The sequence below is a fragment of the Peromyscus californicus genome, unplaced genomic scaffold (assembly GCF_007827085.1).
Source record: "Peromyscus californicus insignis strain IS unplaced genomic scaffold, ASM782708v3 Scaffold_4__1_contigs__length_199733344, whole genome shotgun sequence".
NCBI lineage: Eukaryota > Metazoa > Chordata > Mammalia > Rodentia > Cricetidae > Peromyscus > Peromyscus californicus.
Genome location: NW_026294562.1, coordinates 8,806,325 through 8,825,743, shown reverse-complemented (window position 1 = coordinate 8,825,743; position 19,419 = coordinate 8,806,325). Strand labels below are relative to the sequence as shown.

General features: G+C 48.4%; 1 protein-coding gene across 6 annotated transcripts in view; it reads right to left on the bottom strand.

Moving 5' to 3' along the window:
* Window positions 1-2,921: 2,921 nt before the first annotated feature.
* Window positions 2,922-19,419, bottom strand: part of Xpnpep1 (X-prolyl aminopeptidase 1) — a 51,658-nt gene continuing 35,160 nt past the window's right edge. For all 6 annotated transcript variants that reach the window (XM_052762329.1, XM_052762332.1, XM_052762330.1 and 3 more), the window contains 12 exons: window positions 17,962-18,172; window positions 16,597-16,686; window positions 15,656-15,706; window positions 14,552-14,610; window positions 14,353-14,430; window positions 12,358-12,429; window positions 10,968-11,028; window positions 9,457-9,526; window positions 8,470-8,643; window positions 7,962-8,038; window positions 7,104-7,202; window positions 2,922-3,448 (listed from right to left, as the gene is read on the bottom strand). In XM_052762329.1, coding sequence (XP_052618289.1) covers window positions 3,320-3,448; window positions 7,104-7,202; window positions 7,962-8,038; window positions 8,470-8,643; window positions 9,457-9,526; window positions 10,968-11,028; window positions 12,358-12,429; window positions 14,353-14,430; window positions 14,552-14,610; window positions 15,656-15,706; window positions 16,597-16,686; window positions 17,962-18,172 — 1,171 coding nt within the window. In that variant the 3' untranslated portion in view covers window positions 2,922-3,319. The remainder of the gene's footprint in view (window positions 3,449-7,103; window positions 7,203-7,961; window positions 8,039-8,469; window positions 8,644-9,456; window positions 9,527-10,967; window positions 11,029-12,357; window positions 12,430-14,352; window positions 14,431-14,551; window positions 14,611-15,655; window positions 15,707-16,596; window positions 16,687-17,961; window positions 18,173-19,419) is intronic.

Below are 19,419 nucleotides of genomic sequence, written 5' to 3'. Positions count from 1 at the left end.
GTACAGCCCAGGCAGAAGCTCCAGGCACCTGGCACCTGTCAGCATGGCTGGAGCCAATTAAGTCAAACTGCTCTGAGGCTGCCTTGGGAAGCGACAGGCTGAACAGCCTGATGAAGGAATAGTACAGCTGCCGTCACACTTGAGTTATGGTCTGTTTAAACTTGAAATCAACTGTGATTCACAGTTCCCATTTCTATGGATAAGGAAGCTTTCAGGATATCAGGAGACGACAGACAGAGTCCTAAGGGGATGCCTCCTGCCTTCCAGAGGGATGACGGATGAGAAACACGCCTAATCCATTCTATCCTTTGGGGAGAGATTTTTCCTCTAAGTCTCACTTTATGGTACATATTAGAAATATGATCAAGTACGGGGGAAAGACAGTCAAGAACTCATCTTCAGGGGATCAAACTGCATCCTGCTATTCATTGGCAGGCATCATTTCTATACTTTTCTGACCCTGTTACAAAACAACCTGAGGAGCAGATCTTGCTCCCACCATGTGGCAGGTTGGAATTAGGAACTCAAAAAGAAAGCAAACCATACTGGCAAGCTTGTTGGTATTCTGTGGATCTGGGCTCACTCTTCTAGTAAAAGCGATACCACTTTGGTTACTAAATTGGCAACATCAATTAGTTCTTTTATTCTCCACTCCCGATTGGCAAAAATAATGGACACTGCCAGTCATGCTTTTGATGAACAGCAAGTGCACTCACATTTGTTCATCTGTCAAAACCATTCGAATTACAATCCCGAGAGTTGAGGGACAGTCACAAAGTGGGAACTTGGGATTCTGTCTGCTCACCTACACAGCACCCACATGGGCAGAATCCGTCTATGTGACCATCTGGGAACTACAAAGTCAACCGAAGGCTTGGAACTTGCAGAGGGCTTGACAGCAAGTTGAGGTGAATTTTGGACAAGTTCAGCCTTTAGCCCTGAAACAGCTACCTGCCCCCACCTGTCTCATACACAAATGACTCTCTGCACTGGCAGACGGCGGCACATACATGTTCCTAGAGCAAATTGCAGAGCTTGGAGGAGCTTCAGTGAGCAAGACAGACCTTGGATTAGATGAAGATGTGCTCTGGTGGTAATTGCTGCTTCTGAAAAACAGTGCAGAGGTAGACAGCTATGTCACATGACCACGAAGAGTTGAAAGACTTCCTCCTTCAAAGTAATGCCTATGAAATTTAAAGAGTCAGGAATGTTTTTTTTCTGTTTTCCTTTTTCCCTTTTGGGAACCATCCCACTAAAAACTAAAACCCAGGGTGTGGGGGGTGGGATCTGGGAGAATTTAAAGGGAACAGCACAGGGCAAATATGATCAAAATACATTATATGCATGTATGAAATTTTTTAATTAGAAATGAATTTGTCTCAAAAGCAGATTTGAAAACAATAGCAATATGGGGGAAAATATGAAAGCAAATTCATATGCCCAGGAAAAAGCTCAGGTTCCTTCAAAACAGACTCAAATTTAAGTTTATATCCTAAGCTGGTTCCTTGACCTAAAGCCTGCTACAAAGATAAAACAGTAATCAGCAATTAAAAAAAAAAAGCCCCAAGGAAGAGAGTCTGAACTTCCAACAAAAAGGTCACAGGACACACAAAGAGAACAGAAAGTGTGATACTTTCAAAGGAAAGATACTACACGAACTAACAAAACCTGAACAAAAATGCCTGATGACAGATCTGTAAGGTGCCTTTAAACTAAATGCCTTGAGATGCTTGGAGAGCTAAAGGGAAGTGCGTAGGAAGTCAAGAGCATGTCTGAACAAAACGCCAACAGCACCACAGCAAAAAGAAATTCTGGAGCGGAAAATTATAGTAGCCAATGCAGCCTGACTGGTGGGATTCAAAGGCCTATCGCAGCAGGTAGAAAGTGAAGTAACAGAGAGGACAACGGGAAGGATGAAGTCTGAGGAACCGACAGGGCATCATCGAACAATGGACACACTAATCCATCCCCGAAGACAGAAGTGCAGGGAATATTTGAAGAAGTGGTATCTAGAAAATCCCTAAACTTGACAAAACATTGACATAAATCTGAGATGATTATTATAATCAAGGTTAATATAGTCCGATAAGATTAACTCACTATGACACATTATTAACTTTCCAAAGCAAATCTTTCCAAAGATCCTTGAAATCAGTGACTTATCAGCTACGAGGAACCTTCAGTAAGATTATCTGTACATTTCTCATGAGAAACTTTTGAAGCCAAAAGGCAAGAGGCCAACATACCCTAAATGCTAAAAGAAAAATGAATCAACCATGAAACTTCCATCAAGCAAAGTTGTTCTTGAGAAGAGAGAAATTAAGGCAGTCACAGATTTAAAGAGAGACTAGACCTACCTGGCAAGAAATGCTTAAGGGACCCTGAAGACAGAATGAAGGACAAGATAGCAACTGGATGCCATGTGAGAAACTGAAGAACTCAGTGAACGACGTGGGCAACTGTAAAAGTTGGTGTTAATGAAACAATGGTTTGACTTCACTTTTTCCTATATTACTTAGATTTTGTTTTAAATTACCAGTCTGTTGCACACATGAACTCAGATACTATGGCAGCATGCACAGGACCTGCAACAGCTTCAAGCCAGATGAAGTCTTGGCACCAAGAGGAAGTAGACATGGGCTCCCACCCCTAACCAGGAAGCTATCTGCGATTGATACCCACTGGGAAAGGGAAAACCAGCTTTCTCCAATGGAGTCTCTCTGGGCATAGTAACCACACGTCAGGCAGGCCCATGCCCTGAGTCACTGGCCAACACAAAGTGAACTCAATGGCGTTCTGCAGACTTTCAGTGTCCTTTGCTTAGTCTGGGCATATTTTGACTCCTTGATCTTTTTTTTGCTTGTGTTTTGTGTGGTTGGGGGGGACAGCACCTTGGGGAAAGAGATGGCCGAAACAGAGCAGAGTTTTGATGTCTTTATTCACTGATCGGAAGAGGGTCTCATGAACATCAAGGTGGCCGTGACTGATGTACTAGCACCTGGAACGAGACCATCGTGGAGCACTCAGTGTTCACCGTCACTGGCCAGAGGGCACGGGGTGCCTCCCCTTCAAGTCTTCAGCTTTGTGGGGCCCCTCCTTCTGGCATAGCAATTTTATTCTTGGCTCATTCTCAACAATTAAAAATTCATAAAAGACTGTTTGCAAGAAAATATCAAAGTGGGTAAGAAGAGTTTCAGTTCTTCTTAGTGTCTAAAAGTAAAAAGGGGAGTCAGGAGGAAGAGGTAAGGAGAAAGAAGTCAGGGTCTGCCGTGTTTCTTCCTTCCCCCAGAGCATCCTACAAAACAAGTGCAGGGTGGTGTCAATGCTGCTTGGAGACAGGCTCCGTCTCTCTGATGAGCCACTCGAGAGCTTCCTGGCGGCCCTGAATCTGCAGTTCCTTCCCAATCACATCCCTGCAGGTCTGGTGGTAACTGTTGAGCCAGTCACACTGCGGGGGAAGAAAAGGATATCATACTGTTACTGAAAAGCTACACAGGCCAACAGTGAGAGGCCCAGGTGCTAAGGTCACAGCTGAGAGGAAAGATGCACAAACCTTGTCCTTTTGCTCCTAGATTTCCTGTCTGCTTCCCTGGGAACAGACAGGCTGCATTGCTTCTGGTGAAATGATCCCTGAAGAGTGTAGTGTGCCAACTTGAACTAGCAATGGCTGTGAGGGAACCAAAAATAACCTGGCAGCAAGCCAAGCCACTAGGCTTCCTTGAGCGCAGCGCAGCTTGTAACCAGGGCTCCCCTTGTCAGGACACCTGGAGGCCACATCCACTGATCAGGTCACTAAGCTAAAAGCTCCTTACCAGGCCATGTGGACCTAACCCAAACTAGCTCAGGGTACTGACCGACCTGAACAAACTCTGACAGCTGTGAAGATGCCTGCTGAGACCAGACGCTCCTCAGCTTCCTGTCCTGTACCCTCTAAAGCTGATAAATGAGCATCAGCTAAGTCCAGATGGCTCTGGTCTGCAGCTGTCTAGAGGATACAAAGCCTTTGGTGGTCAAGGACTACGGTTCTTCAGAGCAGGGCTGGACACAAGCTTGACTCTTAGCCCCTTGTGGATATGCCACCATAGCCACAGAGTTTTTTAAAAAGGGTTCATCAGTAGATGTTGGCAGAACTTGGTGCCTGGGAACTGCTAACTCCAGACCTGCTATCAGAAGGGCTGTGTCAGGCACCAAGAGTGAAATCCCCTCCTGCTGGGAGTGGTGGGGAAAAGGAATGAAGAAAGTGAGGACAATGTCCATAGCATGGACTTGACCGTACGCCTAACAGGACCAAGGCTGATGAGACCAGCACTGCCTTTGGTCTAGCTGTAGCAACTGAGCAACATGCTACTCAGGGAGGCTGTGTTTTCATAGAGGAGCTGGCCTCTGGGAATAGTCTGCACCAGGTACCAAAGCCTGCCTGAGAGACCAAGCTGGGCACATAAACCAAAGGTAACAGATGGGGTGCTGCTGTCGGCAGGCTCTGACAGAGCCAGGGCCCACCCTCGTGCCCACTGATAAAAGCAAACTAGCCCTGCTACGAGCTGGGGAAGTGCTGGTGAGGGTGTCAAAACCAGCAAAGCGCTATGTGCCTGTGCTTGCAACAAACCAAGCGGAGCTTTAGGCTGCCAGCAGTGGAAACAGCTCAGTGGGGGGGGGGGGGGGGGGGGGGGGGGGGCGGGGGGGCACGCCTGTGGCAACCTTGGGCAAAGGGGCACTCCTAACGCCCTGTTGGTGGAGGGATGAGAGACAAGATAATGTAAACTGACTCAACAGGGACTGAGCAATACCCCATGGCCCTGATGTCTGCAGGTGACCGAATTCAAATCAGACTATGGTCCTCTGCTGCCATCTGGTGAGAAAAGGTAGACCTACTCCAAAGAGCCCCTAAAGGGACAGTCAAGAGCAGGCTGATACTAAAGTACAATGAACAGGTATTTTAAAAGAACAGAGGACAAACCTCATTTTGAGCTATGACCATTCCTTCAGAAAAAATGGTGTCCTAGCCTATGAAGTGCTATACAAGAAAGGGGCCTTTGGCTAAAATAGTGAGACAGCACTCTGCCTGATACGTCAAACACTATATCCACGGAAACTTGCTTATGACCCAAAGAAAGGGTAGCTGTCCACAATAATCCTTTGGTGATTTGGCCAGGCAAGGTATATCCTGCCTGGTATATAGCAGATCCCAGTGGTCTGTGTCGTTTCACAAAGTGGGTTGTGAGTCTTACTAGTAAAACTCTTTCAGGAAAAAACAGCCTTGCTTAACTTTCCTCATGCACTACTTCCCTAAATAAAGTGGAACATCACCTGGGACAAATATCTCCTGGTCAGGGCAACTGTGTAACCTACTTCCCGGTCGTAAACTAAAGCCTTGGGCTTTCGAGAGCCCCTTGATAAGGCCCTGAAGTGTAGCAAAAGGAGGCACAGGTCCCTATGGGACACAAAGCTTCTAAGCAGGTGGCTCTCACGCCGTCGCGTGTTCATGCTCCCTTGCTCCTACAGCATTACTCTGGTGGGATGGAGAGGAGCTCCTGAGCTGCAGATAGGATTCTTCCCACTAAACAGACACAGGACACCAGGCTGCTGTGAGGCTGAGCATCCTGTTCTAAATCTATCCACAATCTGAACAAACCAGGATGGCCAGGCCCCTTAAGTGTTCTGTAAACATAAATGCTGACTGCACCACAGGCACCATAATCAGAGAGAGGTGCCCAAGCACACAGGAAAGCTAAGCTAAACAGGAAGTGGATGAACTTCCTCAGTAACCCACATGTTCAATGAAACACACAAGAGGCTTCTAGCTGGGTGAACCCCACTCTACAGCCTCCCTGGAGAGCATCTGAGTCCTCAGTTTCCCTCCTCTTCAGTGCTGAGGAGACACAAGCAGATCCACCCTGCACCAGAAGTCACCAGCGCCCTGGGAGGGCCAGCGGCTTCCTTCAGGTGCCAACTGTCTTTTCCTACAGTGTCTTTGTGCTTGTCCTGCCTAGTGTTCCCATCAGTCACCTGCTTTTCGCTGGGACTTGTACCTCGCCACAGAGCTTATGTCCTGGCTTCCAACTTCCTAGATTGAAACCTGCTTTGCTCTGGCTGGCTAACTGTTCCTGCCCTGTCCAGGTCCCAGTCTCTTCCCTGACCTTGATCACCTGCCTGGTCCCTCAGTCGTTACTCCAGGTACCTTGGCCTGCCACCTTTCTGGCCTAAAGGCTTGGGGACTTACTGTACCACCTGAAAGGTCTGGATACCTCTAACCCTGTGAGCTTGGTAAGTGAACCTCACGGCGCCACACAAGGTGACCACAGCCATAACAGACAGACTGGGACGACCTCACTCAACTACATGAACCTGAGCTCATGACAGATTCTGCTTCTTGCCGCCTTAATGTTTCCTGCATAGCCACGAGGCCTCACATCCACCTGGCTCTTTGTAGGAAAGACAAACGGATCCATGTTTGCTCAAGAGGACTCTGAGATGCAGCCCATGAGCTCCTGCTTTGACTGTTTGTGCTCCAGTAGGTAGCGTTACTTTCAGAGGCTATGGAACCTTTAGGAGGTGGGGTCTATTAGCTGGCAGGAGTCGGTCACTAATGGCAGGTCTTCAAAGGTCATGGACTGGTCCCTGTTTCTAGTCTTCCTCACTGCTTCCTGGTCCACTGAGACATGAAAAACCTCTGCTACACATTCCAGCCGTCACAAACTCGGCCTCAGTTCCTCTCACTCAAGGAGCTGTTCCTCCATTCCCTCCCCATAGGATAATCCGAAATCTCCTGAAACTGAGCCAAAGCAAACCTTTCCCCAAAAGCTGCTTCTGTCAGCTCCTGAGAACACCAAAGTAGCTGATACATTGCCTCAGTGCACCTGAGCAGAAGAGTGGAGCTGTTTCTCTTGAAAGCAATGGCCCACTGTGCCTACCCATGAGCACTAGGGCCCCACAGCCTGTGGAATAGGACTACCTCTGCTAAGAGCCCAGCACATACTGGCTACTAGTCCCAGAGGACTTCAGACGAAGTGGAACTCTAAATGGAACCATGGAATGGAACAGGGGATAGTCTCCATCCCTTACTAACATCTCCTCCAAACTTCCACCCCAAGACTCCCTGTTACCTCTTTATCAGTAAGAGAATCCACATCTATCATTTTGGTCTGGATGGGAACCAAAGTTAGAGGTTCAAAGGTCAGGCTTCCTCGGTTGTTGAAATTATACTGTAGGACAAGAGAGGAAAGAGCAGGTTACACTCCCCTTTAGCACAGTGAATGGCTGAGCCTTCTCCACCAAGCCCGGCACCCCTCAGAGAAATGTGTATGTGAGAGCTGACCAGTAGACAGCAGGACACCATCGTCAACCAAGAAACACAAGTGCAGCTGACACACTTTTTCCCACGGCACTGTGGGCACACTTCTCAGTTACCAGGGACAAACGGTGGTGCTGAGCGCTCCCGCTGGGCACTCCCAGAAAGCTAATGTACGCTACGGCGGAGAAGATGAGGACAGGACACGAGGGCGTCCGGACTTGGGGAAATCTCTGGGGTTTTTTTTGTTTTTTTTGTTTTTTTTTTTTTTTTCCAATTCTGGGTCTGTGTGAGTAAGAAGACAACTATCCACCATGTGGGTCCCAGGATCCAAGTCTGGTCTCCAGGCTCGGTGGCAGGTGTCTTTACCCACACAGCCCAAATCTCATGCTCATCCATTCACTGTGATTTTTTAGTATTATTCTTTTTTTTGACAGTGCTGTAGACAGAACTCAGGACCTTGTTTGTGCCTAGCCAGGACTCTACCACTGAGCTACAGCCTCTGTCCCTTTCTGGTTTCATAGAGGAAAGAAGCTTCTGGTAAAACCCCTGGTCTGAGGGGAAGGAAGCTCCATTTTGGCCCCACTATGGCACATTTTGGTTCCAAAGACACAAACATGCATCTTCCCACAATAAGAGTAGGAAATCTTTAAGCAAATACATGAACACTCACCTTGGTCTTCACGGGAACCACCAGAACAACATTCTCAATGCGGATCCCGAAAGCCCCATCTTCATAATACCCAGGCTCTAGAACAAAGAACTCAGTGAGAGGCAGCCCACAGGAGGCGGCCCACAGGAGGCGGCCCACAGGAGGCGGCCCACAGGAGGAGAGAGGGGGAAGGGCCCGCTCCACCCATACACGCTGTGTACCAACAGGACACAGTGATGCAGCACGGAGGTCTGTCTGCAAACACTGGGTAATGTAAGAGAGCAGAAACAGTGTGTCCAGTGTGACCTTGAAGACAAACAAAATGTCTACAAAAGACCATATTCTTACACTCTTATCCAGACCTTTACCCTTTCTAAAATGAACCCAAATCACTCTGATAACTGAAAAAGGCTGTTGTCATTTGAAGATGACCGAGGAGGGGGGAGCTATTACCAATTTCCTTTAAAATAACTGAAACATAAGAAACATCAAAGATCTCCCATGTGCCCCGTCCATGAGGAACACCTACCATCCGTGACAATCATGCCAGCCTCCAAGGGCTCATCGGAGAACGTTTTATAGCTGATGCCACAAGGACCCTCGTGAACATTCAAAAAAGAGCCAACGCCATGTCCTGTTCCGTGCAGGTAATCCAGGCCAGAATCCCACAAAGCTGAGCGGGCAAAGGAGTCTAGGAGGTGACCTGAAAGACAAGGGTCACTTGATATTCACGCAGCACTTTAGAGATTAGAGGATTATGTTTGACTTCAAGAAGGTGAAACAGAAACCAAAAGTTACTCAAGAGTTCAGATTTAAGCTCAGCACAAGGAAGAACTTTCTAACAACCGAAAATACTGAGAAGCCAGTCCAAGCTCAGTCTAAAGTCAGGGGATCATTTGCACCAGCAGGCTGGGGGATGGACACCTTCTTGCAGATTAAGGCTGCAATGGGTGACATGGACATTCCTTCCTGGGAGCTTAAGGTTTCAGAATTCCAAGCATGAGAGTCTTACCAGACTAGCAGAATGGCAGGCATGAACGATGAAAGGACCAAGTCTAAGAGAGGTAAACAAGTGCCCACCGGCCAGAGCCAAGGCCTGGGTCTTGCAACTTGTAGTCCAACGCCCCATCCACCAGTACTCAGAGCAGAATACATCTCAAGTCAGGATCCCAGTAACATAAATCCAACAAGGGCCATCAGAGGAGGTGCTGGTCCCATACCGAAGACAGACAGGAGGCTCCCCACTCCGGGCCTGAGGCCTCTGTGCCCAGTTTGCACCACATATGTCAACCACTTCTGTTACTGGTCAGAACTGACACTGAGAACCACCCTAAGCCTGGCTCTTGGGGATGGGGGCAGGGTGGGGGACACTCACTCCATGGAGTATCCTGCATAGCCTAGCTGGGCCAGAATTGGACGAAGACTGACAAAACAAAATGGAGGATACATTTTTTTCTACCCAAACTTAGACGTGTTTAAACCATGAGCCTGCCATGTTACAGAACAAACCACCTACCTTTGGTTCCTGTTGGGAAAACAGCTGCGCTCACAGCTATGTGGCCTTTGAGGACATATGTGAAGCATTCCTGACAAAAAAAAAAAAACCCAGAAGGTGATTGCAGGAGACAGGCATTTTAACCCCACGCAGTCTTCTAGCACTTCAAAACACCTTGCCTGTTAAAGTATCTGGCAATACTACAGAGAACATCAAGGTGATTTCAAAAACAAAACAAAACAAAAAAAAAAAAGAAAAAAAAAAGCCACCCAAAAAGCCCAGCCACAGACCAATTTGCCAGAAAAACCTTGTTTTGCTTCGTTTCGTTTTGTTTTTCGAGACAGCGTTTCTCTGTGTAGTTTTGGTGCCTGTCCTGGATCTCACTCTGTAGACCAGGCTGGCCTTGAACTCACAGAGATCTGCCTGGCTCTGCCTCCTGAGTGCTGGGATTAAAGGCGTGCACCACTGCCGCCAGGCTGCCAGAATAACCTTGAAATTAAACTTAAAGCAGCAGGAGGAAGATGATCACCCCCGCCCTCCCTTGAAGCATTCTGACACGCCGCTGTCAGGAAGATGTGAGATGAGGTAACATTTACAATAGTCAGCACGCCCTGCAAACCTTCATGACAGAGACACTTCAGCACCATGCCAGCCACCATTCATAGGTGGCAGCCAGGCCTCTGGGCTTCTCACCACCATGCAATCCTCAGGGTAAGTCCTACTGCCCGGAAGGCCAGGGACTTGCAGAGGGGCCGGGAAGGACTGACACCCGAGGCTCCTCTATCTGATCACAGCAAACGGATCCTGCACACAAGGCCCAAAACCTCCCAGGTAGAGGTGGCTGCAACTAGCAAGGCCAAAGCACCAAGCCCAAGAAAGCTCTCCAGCCACCTTGTAACACCCTTTCCCTCAGACAGACCAGCACTCTGAGACCCAGCCTGTGCTGCCTGAGCAGACTGTCAAGGCTCCCAGGGCCTCATGTGCTGCCAGGAAGTGGCCGCTGCTGTGCCACATTTACAGACAATGAACACTTTGTTCAAGGCCACAGAGTCAGTACAGCAGAGATCTAAGCAGGGTCCAGACCCCTGGCAGGGAGCGCTCTACCTCACAGCTCTATGCTACCTTTCTAACTGGTCAGAGCAGAAACTAAACAGTGTCCATCATTCCACAGTCCCTTGAGAGGGGAGCTGTAAAGCGGATGCTGACCTTGAGAAAGGAGAGGGCGGCTTTCAGAGTCCAGACACTGCTGACAAAGCGTGCCTCTCACGGCTCCTCCCTCGAAAGAGAAGGCCAAAGCTATTTGAAGTGAACTTGGGCTGCTTTGACCTTAACAGCATGCTTTTAAGTTTCTTCCAAATGTCTTACCCACCAGTAATTAATTACACAGATCTCATAAAGCCGATAAGCTTGACTCCACAAAAATGAGCGTTTTACTACCCACTTATAATTTTTATTTATTTATGCAACCCCTTTTGAGAAAAGCAATGTCTTTTTAAGAAGGCAGAGAGGGCCTGGAGATTGTTTCACATTACCTTCTCATAGGCCGTGGGGGTCCCAAAGTGCATGGTCCGGGTCACATCTGTGGTTCCGTCCCTTTCAAAAGTAGAAAAAAAAAGTTTTTCCAGTCAAAGTAACCTTTTCTCAACCATGAAACAGATGGGTACATGGAGAACTATAAACATGGCGCTAGTGGGAACAGCACAGCAAACACCCACTTTGGAAAACCGCTTTGCCTGAAAGGTTGAGCAGGTACCATTTGAGCCATCAGCCCGACTCCTAGAGAACTGGAAAGGTGTATCTGTACTAACACTCCCATGAACTGACTGTGGCAATGACTGCACAACTGTACATATACATAGAAACTGATTTTATACTGAGTAGGTGAACTCTGTCTCAATAAAATTGTTATAAAGAATAAGGCAAAGTGTGAATGTAAAATTGGCTTGATAGAGTAGGACTGGATGGGCCCTGACATACATTATTCTTGGTACATACAGTGAGGCTACCTCACGAGACAGCCATCACCAGGTTATGACGAAGAGGGCAAAGACCACGTACACAGAGGCTTGTAGCAAGTACTTGTAGCAAGAAAGGCAAAATCCATTTCCTGCTGCTGGAAAGCAAAGGGATTACTGAACCGAGACCCTAAAACTACCCAGAAGCCTCTCTTAACATACACTAGTTCACATTAATCACACCAAAAATACAATTTCCAAGATCTTCCCATAACATTCCGAAGAGAGGGAAATTTATGCTATGACCAGGAGATCCCCACGCAGCCCAAGGCCAGATACAGTCACCCGGTAACTGGCTGAGTTCGTGTAATAACTGGCCTCCAGCCTCAGTGGGAAAGGTGCCTTTCTGTGCACACTATCTACTCTGGCTCCTCTCAGGGCTCAGCAATGAGATGGGAGCGAAGTTCAGCTTTCTTCTGAGGAAAAAAAAAATGCTAAAGTGGATAGCTGTAAAAGAGGCAAGACAAGTTCAGAAGTGGAGGGGCAGGCCCTCATTTCACACCCTCACATTCAAAATTAACCCTTACTTCCTTGGGCCCCAAGGCAGCTCCAAGCAGGAGCTGGCAAACCACTTTCTGGGATGGAGCAGGAAGCTTCACAGGTTCCCCAGGCTTCGCTTTCCTTCAGTTCTTATTTCACAATTTACAGCCAAGGACTGCACAGTTCCATCATCCTTCATAGGAACACCCACAACTGGGCTTTTTCAATGAGAGGTCAAAAAAGAAAACAAGACAGAAACCATCCATCAGTGGCCAGCGAGGGATGGGTGAGCAGCTGGGCGCACTCAGCCAGAGCGGAGGCATGGGTGAGCAGCTGGGTGCACTCAGCCAGAGCACAGCTTATCCACCTCCTCAAACTTTGGCCTTGAACTCAGTCTCAAGTTCTACAGCAGCCCTGGTTTACTTACTTGTATTGAGCACCCGAGTCAATGAGGTACACCTCATCCAGGGACAGGGTCCTATTCGTCTCAGGGACCGGCCTAACAAAGTTAATAAAAAAATTAGTTATTCCAAAAAATGTGATCACTTGGCAAATTTGAGAGGGTTTGAATATTGTAAACTATTCTTTTTTTTTTTTTTTTTTTTTGGTGTTTCAAGACAGGGTTCCTCTGTAAAGCCCTGGCTGTCTTAAAACTTGCTCTGTAGACCATTCAAAGACTCTGCAGCCTAGCTTCCCAACTAAGGAAGTAGAACAGAAAAAGGATCAACTGTGCTGGTGTCTAGAACAAAAGTGTTTGAAAGATGACTTTAAAAGAACAATCGACAGAATACAGTGTGGCTGCAATCCTCAGAAGGCTGAGGCAGGAGGACCACAAATTAAGACAAGCCTGAGCGACAGGGAGGCCCTACCTCAAACAACAGACAGACAGACAGACAACATAAAAACCCTGACAGAAGAAGCAGTGAGTCTAAGCGTGGGTTCCAGGGATGGGAAGTAAACAACCAAGGTCCATGGCAAGCTCACTAGTCCTGGGGCTCCAGACCCTCCCAAGAATCTCTGTGCTAAGAGACCCTACCTTGCCCTGGGGAAAGTAGTGGGTGAGGAAACTCTTCAAAGATCAGGAGGTTCTTTGTGAAAAGTGACCTGTCTTCCCCATCCCATATCCTAGACAGTACCAGTGTGCTGGAAATGTCCAAAGGGAAGACAGCAGTCTAAGCTGACACACTGCAGGTACCAATCCCTCTCCAGCAATAACAAGATAATCAGACACGGGCCCGGCCTCTAAGCTGACCTCTAACAGCCCGCAGTGAGGAAAGGCTGAAAGAGGAGCAAATGGCTTTCAAAGTGTGATTGCTCTGATCGTACAGAAAAAAATCCACCATGAAATTCATCATCCGAGTCAAAGTGAAATCCCTTCGGTATCTGCATGGTGGAGCAGGAGTGTCTGGGTAGACAGTGGTAGACACATCTGCGACTATCTCCCCCACACAGCTTTGAAAGCTGCCCCACGACTAACAGCTCTAAAAGCAATCATTTAAAAAGGAGAAAAGTGTACGCCAACTGTAGCACAGAGACAGTCTGAATGCCCTTCCCCTTACTGCACTTGGAAGACAGAGGACAGGTGCCAAATGCCTTACACAGAGAGAGAGAAAGAGAGAGAGAGAGAGAGAGAGAGAGAGAGAGAGAGAGAGAGAGAGAGAGAGAGAGAGAGAGAGAGAGAGAGCACTGAGCTGGGTAAGCTGATGTCCACACCTAACTACACTTCCTACATCACCAGCAGGGCTCAGATCCCAAGCACAACAACGCCCCTCATCTCAGAGTTCAGGGAGGCTCAGCTCTGCGGGTCCACAGACTCTCACAGATCATATGGTAAAAAGGAAAAGAAGGGGAAAAAAAACTAGACTAGGATGCTGGCTTCAAACCCCGAGAGTCAGGGAGACATGGCTCTGCTACCCAGCATCTCTTGACCCATGGCTACCCCACCAGTTAGCAGAGCACTTTTGGATGCTGGCAGTGGTGCTCATACAGGATAGATCAGGACATCAAGAAGCCTGCTGACACCAGGAAAGGTAACTCCAGAAATCAGTCAAGATACAAGGGTTATAGAGTCAATTTCTGAGCCTCAGTATGGAAATATGGTTAAGTGTGGGAGCTCATCCCTGTCATCTCAGGCTGAGGCAGGAGGATCACCATGAAGTGGAGGCCAGCCCAGGCTATGTAGTAGGTTCCAGACCAGCCTGAGCTATAGAGTGAGAATATATCTCAAAAACTGTTAACAATAATAACAAAAAACAAGTAAGAGCAAACTCCTAAAAGGCAGAGGCTTGAGGACTTCAGCCTCCACAGACACACAGTGGTGGGCACAAAGGCTCTGGGAAAACTGCCTCCCCTGCTCAGGCTGCTGGGTGGAAGCAACGCAAGCCAGGCCTGTGCTCCTCCTCTGTCCGCCCGCATGCCTTACGCGTAGTGAATGATGGCGCCATTGGGTCCCGCACTGGAGATCGTTGGGAAGCTCAGGTCCACAAAGTCAGCCTGTTGCCTGGAAGAGACAGAGCAGAGTCGCTCAAGGGTTCCACTGTGACAGGGGTCAGGGCCCTCCCAGCTCATTCAGAGGCCAAGGAATCAGCACAGGGTTCCAGGTCTTCTCCACCAACACTTACCTTCGAAATTCCTCAGCTTTGTCAGCAGCTGAGATCTCAGTCACACCCCCTTTGGGGACCTACAAGAGAAAGTGCTTAGGAGTCATCACAAAGAACCTCGGGCTTCAGCCATGTAGAGTGAACATTTGATGCTGGCACCCCAAAGGCCCCCTCGTCAGGATACACTGTGTCTCCTCTCTAATAAGGAGGGAACAGTGGGGGCTCTTAACAAAGCTATCTAAAGGAGAGAGGTTTCTAGTCACTTAACTTTGCCCTGAACCATTTTGTCACAGCACTACATCCCCAAATCTCCCAAAATGTAATGCATCTAAGTTTAAAATTTCAAAAGCATCCCCTATAAACAACTATCCTAAAGCCAATTATCCTGGGGGAATAAAAATAGGTCCTAACAATCAAAAACAGGAAGAATACGTAAGTAAAACAATCTGGCCACTGGATGCAATGCGATCACCACCTGGATTTTCTCTTAAGACAGCGAAGCATGTGCACAATGCTCATACTACATGATCCTAAGAGTAAAATAAACCAAACACAAAAGCCTATCTGCATACTACAAGAAAAACAAAAAGAATTTACAAAGATGAACAGCTGGAAGTATGGAGGAAAAAATGCTCGTACTAGAGGAAACTGGTATAATCCCCCTTTTCAACTCTAGTTGTTCCTAGTTATTTAAATGTAGAGTGGCACTGTTTAATAGCAGCACAAAGAAACTAACCGTTGTCAGCTCCAGGTATGGTTGGGCAAAAAATTAATGGCCAAGGGTCAATTTAATATAAAAAGTTTCAAGTATAAAAGGCTTGAAGTTCAAAATGAACACACCAAGAGAGCTTACTCCCAGTGTAGCTACCTGGTCTATAACTCTTTTCCTTCCAATGAAATTCCACTCTCTACCATAAAGGAGCCACAGTGATGGAATTTCTTTCTTTCCCACAGAATTTATTAATATATGTATGCACAAAGTTACAGAACACAGTGCCAAAGAGAACACTAAAACCAACCAAAGCCTTAAGCCATAAGAGCCCCAGGGAGGCCACGGTTGTATTAAGGTCTGTTGGTATCTTGGAGTGTTCTACAGCCACATGCTCAACAAGGGTAAGAACCAACCTCTTTCTCCAGCCAGTTGAAGAGTTCACAGAGGGCAACGGCATCCTTAATCTGTGCAAACAACAGAGAGTCAGATGAGCAGACTCAGAGCCCAGTCCTGTGGCCACCTCCCAGGACTGCACCCCAGAGCCAGAGAACCCAGCAGCACTCAGGCTTCCACTCTGTGGATACGCTCCTGGAAGTCTTCTGTGGCACTTCCCATTACTGGGAGAGAAAACAGGCCGCCCAGCTACTCATCAACCAAGGCAGTCAGGAGTGGCCCAGCCTGAACACACAGGCAGCACCTCTACCCAGTGAATTCCACCCTACACAGGCCAGGAACAACAGGCTAGGGTCAGCCTCTGCCAACCTCAGATCCATGCTTCATCTACCTTAACTTACTCATTACACCACAGCCTCACCACCCTCCGTGTGTGTGTGTGTGTGTGTGTGTGTGTGTAACACTTATGGGTGTTTTGCCTGCATGTATGGCTACACACCATGTGTACCTAGTGCCCACAGAGTTGAAAGGAGGGTGTCGGATCCCCTTGGACTGGGAATACTGAGTTATGAGATGGCGCGTAAGTTAGGTCCTGGTAATCATATCAAATCAAAAGAGCAGTCAAGCGCTCAGCCACTGAGCCATCTCTTCAGCCTCCTTCATTATATTTTGTGTTACAGTTCATAAGAATTTAACACATCCAATTCTATTATTTTTTGAGACAGGTTCCACCATATACCTGATCCTGACCTCAAATTCACATCCTCCTGCAACAGGTTCCCAGCAGCTAGGGTTCCAGGCCTGCATGCCCAACAAAACAGTTTATTTCATTCCCCACTAACTCTGGAAGACCAGAAGGACCTAGGCTCAGTGAGTTTCAGAACTTGTGCCAGTCACAAGATGAGGGGAGAGCAGGCCCTTCTGACCCTCCCATCCTACTTCCCACACCAGCTCGACTCACGTGGGCCCGCCTCATGCCTTCCGACTCAGCTGAGTTCTTCACGGCTTTGGCAATGCAGATGGGTGTATAAGGCATACAGCAGCGATGATCCTGGGGCAAGGCACAGGAAGATAAGAAGCAGGATTTACTCAACCGCCAGGAAAACACACTTGGAGGCAAAGGATTTGAAGAGCTCCCATTCGGAACCCGGCAGCGGTCCCCTGAGCCTGGAGTCCTCCCACTTCTGTTGATGCCCTGAGCATGTTCACTTGAGCTCACCCCAATAAGTTCAGTACATCAAATGGGGCATCTTCCTCTACTCTCACTCTTTGCCGATGCCCGCCTGTCACAGCAGAGGGTTGCTGTCCAAGCCTCGTGGCTGTGGCGAGTTCACTGTCCTCTCGGAGCTAACCTGAACAGCTCTCTTGCTGGAGTGGCACACAAACACCTGCACAAGGACCCTCCTCTCTGTCTCTTGTCACTGCGGTCACTCTCGCGGCTGCCTCACCGCGGCAGCTGAAGGAGAACCCAGCCCTGTGTGACTGGGTGACTAGGACACTTGCACAGAGCTTCTCAAACTGTGCACAATCTCCCCACACCGCCCTCCTCAAACACAAACCTCAGGAAACAGGGAAAGCAAGAGCGACCCCTGCTCGGGTCAAGGACGCTCAGCTCTGAGTAACTGAGTGGCCAGACAGAGACACGGTGGCACAGCGGCAGGAATGCTGATGAGCTAGATCTGGGCTCTAGCCAAGAGTCCACTGCTGAGCTTGCCAAAGCCCACTTATCTACCAAGAGCCCAGGGCCTGACAGAAGAACCACCAGCTGAAGGGATGTGGGTTCTAGCCCTGCCCCAGATTCTAACTAATGTGAAACAACAGTTGTTGGCTGCATAGCCTGGCCCAGCAAGGACTCACTGAAGGGCAAAACTGTCACTACCATGTGATCTTAAGACAAATCCTCCACTCCCTAGCCTCTCTGGGCCTTGAATTTCTGTATCTAAAACCTGGGGAAAGAGATGAGGTATGTGCTAGGAAGCGTACCCCAACATTTAGGTACCTGTGCTGCCTTCACCCTGGTACACCTTACTCATTCTGTACTTCATCTGAAAGAATATTCACAATAGCACCGTCTCAGACACTACTTAGGGCTTCTCCTCAGTTACAGTAACTGCTGTTAAAACATATTTAAATAAGCCTAAGTACTAATGTGTGCCACCTAAGACCATCTTTCATGCCACACCCTGGAAGACATGGACCTACACAGTTCAAAGAGTCTCAGATACTGCACTCCAGCTCTGGGCTTACCCGGAGACCACAGCCCATGCCTCTGCTCCCGCTGGGTACGACATCAGAACCACAGAGGGGCCAGAGTGAGGCCACTCACCTTGGGGATGGCCTCGCTCACAGCATAGCTGGCTTTGTCACTGACCCACACTTTCTCCCTTGGGGCGAGGTCAGAACACAGCGCCTTGAGCTCACTCAGGATGGACTTGTAAGGAAGCACCTGGATTTTATATTCTGCCTCCAGGCCCAAGTCAAGGAGCAGGTGCTGTTTCACACCAGGCGCATCGATGCGATCCCCGTCAATGAAGAGCCTGCCAGGGACAGGGTGGATCACAAAGGGGGGCACGTGAGGAGGTGAACACACACAAGGCTCACATCTTCTGGCACTCAGAAGCAAACAGATTTTCCTCTTTCCCCGCGGCCTGCCCCAGCCCTGCCCTCCCAACTGCAGCATCTCCTGTCCCTGTAAATGCTGTCGTCATCCGTCCCATTCTCCACCCCCACCTCCATTAACATCCGAGACCTCCAGCCACACCCCATCACATCTGTCCAGCTGTCTGCGCCCTGTCCACCAACACCTCTCTGTGATGGGTGATGTCGCTCTGTATGCTGTGAATGTGTGTTGATCTGATTGGTTGATAAATAAAAGGCTGATTGGCCAGTAGCCAGGCAGGAAGTATAGGTGGGATAAGCAGACAAGGAGAATTCTGGGAAGAGGAAGGCTGAGTCAGGAATTGCCAGCCAGACAAAGAGGAAGCAAGATGTGAAGGCAGAACTGAGAAAAGGTACCAAGCCACGTGGCTAAACATAGATAAGAACTATGGGTTAATTTGAGTATAAGAGCCAGTCGGTAATAAGCTTGAGCTAGTAGCCATACAGTTCATAAATAATATAAGCCTCTGTGTGTTTACTCGGGTCCAAGAGGCTGCGAGACTGGCAGGTGAGAGAGATTTGTCCTGACCACGGGCCTGGTGGGACACAGAAAAACTTCAGCTATAAATGGCTCCCACACGTGGTGACAAGAGATTCCACCTAAAATCTGAGAGAGCTTAAGAAGAGATTATAGCCGGGCGGTGGTGGCGCACGCCTTTAATCCCAGCACTCGGGAGGCAGAGGCAGGCGGATCTCTGTGAGTTCGAGGCCAGCCTGGTCTCCAAAGCGAGTACCAGGAAAGGCGCAAAGCTACACAGAGAAACCCTGTCTCGAAAAACCAAAAAAAAAAAAAAAAAAAAAAAAGAAGAGATTATAAATGTAGCTAAGAGCACCTTCCTAGTTCATGTGGCTCATGGCGGGCCTACGTACAATGATGTGTCCCCTGGCTGTAGCCAGTTTGTGGTATGCAGGCTGGAGCTACAGAATGGCGGATTCCTGCCGAGTTACACAGAAGTTTCTGCAAGCCGCACAACATGGTGTGTGGTAGATATAGCTTTTGTTACTTAAAAAAAAAAGAGGTTTCCGGGCTACAGGATGCTTTGATAGAAGCATAGACCCACTGCCTCCCAGAGTCAGCGGACAGCATGGCTCCCAGAGGTGGCAGTGAATTATCTCCACCACGTTG